General features: G+C 38.1%; 2 protein-coding genes across 5 annotated transcripts in view; one reads left to right on the plus strand and one right to left on the minus strand.

Annotated features, from left to right (window-relative positions):
• The window catches only part of COL4A6 (collagen type IV alpha 6 chain), a 295,554-nt gene extending 291,070 nt beyond the window's left edge, over nt 1–4,484 (minus strand). For all 4 annotated transcript variants that reach the window (XM_017546468.2, XM_037744950.1, XM_037744949.1 and 1 more), the window contains exons 1-2: nt 4,222–4,484; nt 3,975–4,026 (exon numbers count right to left, since the gene is read on the minus strand). In XM_017546468.2, coding sequence (XP_017401957.1) covers nt 3,975–4,026; nt 4,222–4,232 — 63 coding nt within the window. In that variant the 5' untranslated portion in view covers nt 4,233–4,484. The remainder of the gene's footprint in view (nt 1–3,974; nt 4,027–4,221) is intronic.
• Nucleotides 4,485–5,770: 1,286 nt separating this feature from the next.
• Nucleotides 5,771–6,000, plus strand: part of COL4A5 (collagen type IV alpha 5 chain) — a 258,298-nt gene continuing 258,068 nt past the window's right edge. The window contains exon 1 of the mRNA XM_037744956.1: nt 5,771–5,844. The gene's annotated coding sequence lies outside the window, so the exon portion shown is untranslated. The remainder of the gene's footprint in view (nt 5,845–6,000) is intronic.

Here is a 6,000-nt window from a genome sequence, read left to right on the forward strand (position 1 = left end):
TTTAGTTCAATCAGTTTTATTCTATTAATGAAGTAATAAGGCAACAGTATACTTTATTCCAGTCATATGGCTTGATTATGAGCTTATAGAATATATGAGCATATTTATTGGAGACTCCAAACTACGCTTAAAAATTAAAGGATTATTGGCACTTAAAGTCAACACAATTATGCTAATGTCTGAACAATATTAGAAAGTGTTTTTGTAAAATCAATTTTCTTAAACTACGGGTACTTTTTAATGCCATGTACTACTTTGGAAGCATAGTGAAGCCTATGGACTCCTTTTTAGAATGCTATTTTTTTTTCCTTTTGAGACTCTGTTGCCCAGGGTAGAGTATATTCACAGGTGCGATGATGGTGCGTCATAGCCTCAAACTCCTGATCTCAAGCAATCTTCCTGCCTCAGCCTCCTCCTGAGTAGCTGGGACTACAGCCTCACACCACTGCACCCTGCTAGTTTTAGAAGTATACAATAAAATACATGGGATTATATTCAGGCACACACCACTGCACCCTGCTAGTTTTAGAAGTATGCAATAAAATACATGGGATTATAATAGAAACTGATTACATTGAAATACAATCATCAAATATATAAAATAATTTTTGTTATATTAATATATTTGCTTTCTTAGTAACACTTTAGATAATATCTATTATCCCCTCCTCTTCCATTTTAAAATATATTTGAATTTGACCTTTAAATAATGTAAATATATTAGCATCTATGTATTATCTATTTACAGTCATTTGATGATTTACTTGATACTATACTCATATATTTCTATCAGTATCCTTAGTCATCCTGATATACATATATATATATAAAATATATTTATGACATACATACACACATGTATATTATATAATTTTTCATAGCTAGCTGATATTGGATATTTGCTAGCCGACAAAGTAGAAGAGTACTTTAAGAGAGACATAGCCCCAGATAATGCAAATATTTCCGTTGATCTTTAGAACAAGAAGAGATTGTCTCCATCTCTGAACTCCCTTAAGATGATATTCATATTTTGATGACTGCTACAAGACTGAAAATCACCACAGAAAGGACCACGCTGGGCATGTTACAACTTTAAATAAAGAAGTTGACATTTCTATCAGATCTTGAATTGTGTGCAGCTAAAGGCATTTCACTCATGCTCTTTGCAGAAGGGACAATATAAATGCTTTCTCTCCTTACCATCCTCCCAACCCAAATAAGTATCCACCTAGGCTTTTGATTTTAAGTATACTTGGATGTATCAGACCCTTTCCTGAAAGCTCATTTGGATGGGGCAAAGTGTGAAGAAAGCATAAGGGTCTGACTACTTTGGGATATATATTTTTTCCTAGGTATGTTGGCTTATGGTGAGATTTGTATCTTTCTAGTCTTTTCTGTAACATGATGCAAGTGCATGTAGATAATAACATTAAGCATCCTATCTTCTGAAGAACATAATGACTGCCACCGTCTGAGAAAGCAAATTCCTAGAGAGGTAGTAACTATATTTAAATAAATCTTTTCATGCTGTGCCTAGCTTAGCACAGCCCCTTAGATAGTTAGAACAGAGACAATTACGGGTGTTCTGAGATGCTAGGCTCTATCTTATGCAGATAAATTGTGATATTTCATGTGAATGAAGATCATTATTCCTTTAAAATAAATTTAATGAAAGTTCATTCTTTAACATGGATTTTAACATTTAGCTTTCCTTTACTTTATACAGATATGCTTTGTAAACTTGGGAAAAGAAAGAGCCCAAAAGCACCTAAATGACCCAATCTTTAAATGTTTGCAAATATTACTGGCAACTTAATTCTCACAGCGAAGAAACTTTCTCATAGCAAACCACAACATAGTTCCAGCCAATCTATTTCTAATAGCCATTTTCATTAATATTAAGCAAACATGGCACAGAGAATTTAAATGTTTAAAACAGTCCAAAAGGTGAAAAACAACAAATGCACAAGGATAAACTGGAATTGAGTGTAGAAGAGAGCCCATCCATATAGATGAGGATCCAGTGCAAAGAATGTAAAAGAAAGACAAAACATCCCTTCAGAAAAGCCATCTCCTGATAACTTATTCTGTGACTCTTTATTTTTGTCATTTTCTCAAAAACTTAAGAAAATGGCTTTACAATGTCAAAGATATTGTGAATAAGTAATCAACAAGCAAAGGAAGTGGCTCTGTACTTAAGTAAGTCAAAAAATAAAGTGTTGTCTGTGGATCTCAAGGTCTATTTTAGTCTTACCATGGTCAATCACACTGACATAGCAGGTGACATCGTAAAAAACAATGACAGAGAGTCTAAAACCCATACACCAAAGCAGTGCTGGATTTTGGAGACTCATTTCAATACTTGAAAGAATTGCAAGCATCATCCTTCAGTGGCTTTTAAAGATGTTAAGTGACAGGATGGAGTGTTTCTGAAGTCTTCAGCTATCTGGAATGATCTGTAGTGTTTATTCCAAAAGTACACTGAACAAAATCAGCCAGAGTCTAAAAATAAAAGTGTTTCTTGAGGGTATTCTATCCAAGCATGACACTTTTACAAGCACCAAGATTCCTGGATGAATTGTTAACTAATGAAATATTGCCATTTTCAATTAATGCAGTATTCAGGCTTAAGGTAATACATAACTAAATGTGTATATTGAAGGAATAAGATGGAGAAGTACACAGAATCTTAGGTCAGTATCTTTGCTCACGGAGTCTAGATTTACTTACATAGGCCCTGATGTTGAGTTAAAGGGTCACAAGATGTTGGTATTCAAGTTTTCTAGCATCATCCTCTCTTTATAAGTGAAATAACCTCACTTCACTCTGGTATTTTCTTAAAGAAATCATATGCCAAGAGAAAATAATCAATTTTTTCACAAACACATTAGGCGATTTATTAGGTTGAATTAAGTATGGCTCTATAATATTAATGTAAAATGTTTAAAAGTAGAGCCAATCAGTTAAAATTATCAAAAGCCAAAAGACAAATATTTGGAATATAAATTCATCTGTCATCTATATAGTGAATGACTTTGCGTATCATTAAGAATTTTTTTTTAAAAATACAGTAGTGAAATGGTACTCAACAGTTAAACAACTTCATATTCAAACTCAACAGTTTTTATTTCTGCCAGCATAAGTAGCTAGTGCAACTGGAAAATTGCAGCCTCTTTGATTATTTGGGTCACTCCATCTTTGTGAAATTATCCTAGTAATTCCACTGGCGATTTCTCTACTTTCTGGGACCCATCAAACTTTTCTTCGCCAAATGTCTGCAGAAATTTCTTTACCTGCAGTCCCTAGTTGATTTAGATAACATCTAAACAGCCTATGAAATAATAACTTAGAATTTTTTTTCTGTCATCACCGCTTTAACTTTTAACTTTCTGATGATGCAGAAAACGAGTAAGAGGACATCATCAGATAGAAATTGAACATCACGTAGTGGTATCAGTTCAATTCAGGTAGTTAAAGAATCCAGATGTCACCTGGTACTGTCAAAGAACTCTAAGCATGTACTTAAGTTTAATTCCCATAGCATCTGCGGCACTTTCAAGTCCCACTCCTTGTGCTCTCCTCCCACACTCAAACTAGTGTGCGAATTCAAGTTCTTAAAGACCAGGGAAAATTATATTTCTTCTGCCGTGGAGATTGATGCAGAGGAAGGCATCAGATGCTAATCATCTTAAGTCGTCTGCAGAAGAGGCTCAGAAATGTGTGCATCTTGTGTCTTCTACTTTTATTTTCCCAACCCGTTACGAAGTTTTGGAAGTTACCTTGGTCCCCAAAACACGCACTTGACACCATGTTATTCCTCTCCAAGAATCTCATTAACTCTCATTAGAAAGGGGAGTGGTGTGGACTCCGTCTCCCGGTGTAAATCTCTGAACCACCTAACACAAATACTAGAGATGGGGATGGTGAGAGGGTCAAAGGAGGTGGAGGGGAAAAGGTCGTGGGAAGAGACTCACCGCTCCTGCCAGTTCCTCGGTCAAGCACAACGTAACCAGGAGCAGCCACAACCTGAAACGGGAGCGAGGGGTGAGTAATATGGGCTCTGTAGGCTTCGGGATCCTGCGTCTGCCTGTAGCCCCCCGAACCCTTTTGGATGCCTGCTCCCACTTTCTCTGCAGTGACAGAAGTACAAGTATAGTCCCCGCCTGGCAAAGTAACCCGAAGTAGGAAAGAGGAGGGGAGCTCGGGGTAGCAACAGCTCACCCAGGGTGCATGCTTGCGGCTCCTCCGGAGCTGGGTCCCGGGAGACTGCTAAGCGGCTCCGCGGCCCCGGCTCATTGGGGCTCTGCTGATGCTTGGAGGCTGTTTCCTTACTCAGAACAGAGCAGGGGGACGAAGTAGCCCAGTTTGGAAGAAACTAAACACAGCTTCTAGATAAGAAGTGCCCCAAAGGGAAACAGGCTCAGCGGTGCCCGTTACAACTTGCAGCACTAAGGAGATAGTTCCATGCAGCTGGAGAGGAAGGAATGGAGGGGAAAGGGGCGGGGCTGTCTGCTGTCAATCATCCCCCCTACCTTGGGCAGCCGGTAGTCTTTCTCACATTAGGGAACCTTTACACACAACAGCTTTAAATATCTCCATAGTTTCACACACAGCCGCTTTGAGACCTATATGCTAAGACCTAAGCAACTGTGAATCATATACTTTCATACTTTCAACTTTACTTTTAAGATACACATAAAGAGACATGAGCATGCTATTCCCACATAGACAGATGGGCCTCAAAGTATCCTTAAACACATGCTCAAATGCATACAACATTGATTCTAATTGATTGTACACTAGGCCCTTGGGAAGGGGAGACAGTTTCTGGAGTTGTAAATCTACTCTGAGCTCAGCAGAGTGTAAGGATGAATGGGCCCTCGTGAAAAAGATCCAAATCTTGAAAGACTCTAAAGTGGTTAATTCTAGGGAGATAGAAATGTGAAGAATTCTTCAGCAAATTCTTGAAGATTCTTCAAGGAATCCGCAGGAAGTATTTTCTGGTCCTTTTGTTACTTAAGAAGAAAAATCTATATATCAGAATTATCAAAGGAACATTTAAATCTACTTTATTTGGGAGATATCGATTCAGCAGCCATCAACTCGATTTAAATATTTCCAAGTAGGCGTTTGTATTAACTTTAAGGAACATTGCAATAAAGTTATTTAATTCCCTGCTCTAAATCCTTCTGAAACACAACTACAATGAGAGTCAATACCTTTTATATTAGCTAATATAGGAGGCATTAATTATGACATTCACTGTAGCTAAACGAAGAGTTATAGCTGTATTATAATAATATTATACCACAGAATAATTATCAATACCTCCTGAATGCTCCCATACCTTATATGTACATAACACACATAAAGTATTCACACACAAATACTTGTTTATTTTCTTACTTGTTTATAAGCATATACTTTATTTATTTCCAATATTTTCACATCTTCTGCTTGTATGTAGAAATTCTCTGTTCTGTGAGCAGCTGGAAGGTAAAGAAGACCAGAAGCCCAGGGAGCAGCGACCAAAATTTGTTTCTAATGATTAACGATAAAAAGAACGGCCTCTCTGAGATCCATCCGCTAAAAAAATAGTCCCAGTTCAGGTCTATTTGTAAATGGCTTTGGTGCTCACACCAATGAGAGTTAAACAGAGCCGGAAAAGTAGTATCAGCGGAAGGTGCAAATGAACGTATAGAAAAGCTTCCCGGTTGGACTCATGGTGCTCAGTCAACTAGTCTGGAAGTTTCCCTCCCCCAAATAACTGAGTGTCACTCCCTCGCAGGTTGCTGGTGCGGGCTAAAACTGTGGCGGAGTGATACTCAAAATTCCCTTGTGCTGGTGCGGAGGGGGGCCTTTCAGGGGGAAGAGAGGGAGGAAAGTAGATCTGTAGGAATGGAGTGAAGAAAAAGTTTGCAAGTCTGGACAGAAGAGAAAAGTTCTCTTGAGAGACCAGCTTTGGGGAGGGGAGGGGGGAGGGAAGAGTAGCTCCTTCTT

This window comes from Cebus imitator, unplaced genomic scaffold (assembly GCF_001604975.1).
Source record: "Cebus imitator isolate Cc_AM_T3 unplaced genomic scaffold, Cebus_imitator-1.0 Scaffold189, whole genome shotgun sequence".
Lineage (NCBI taxonomy): Eukaryota > Metazoa > Chordata > Mammalia > Primates > Cebidae > Cebus > Cebus imitator.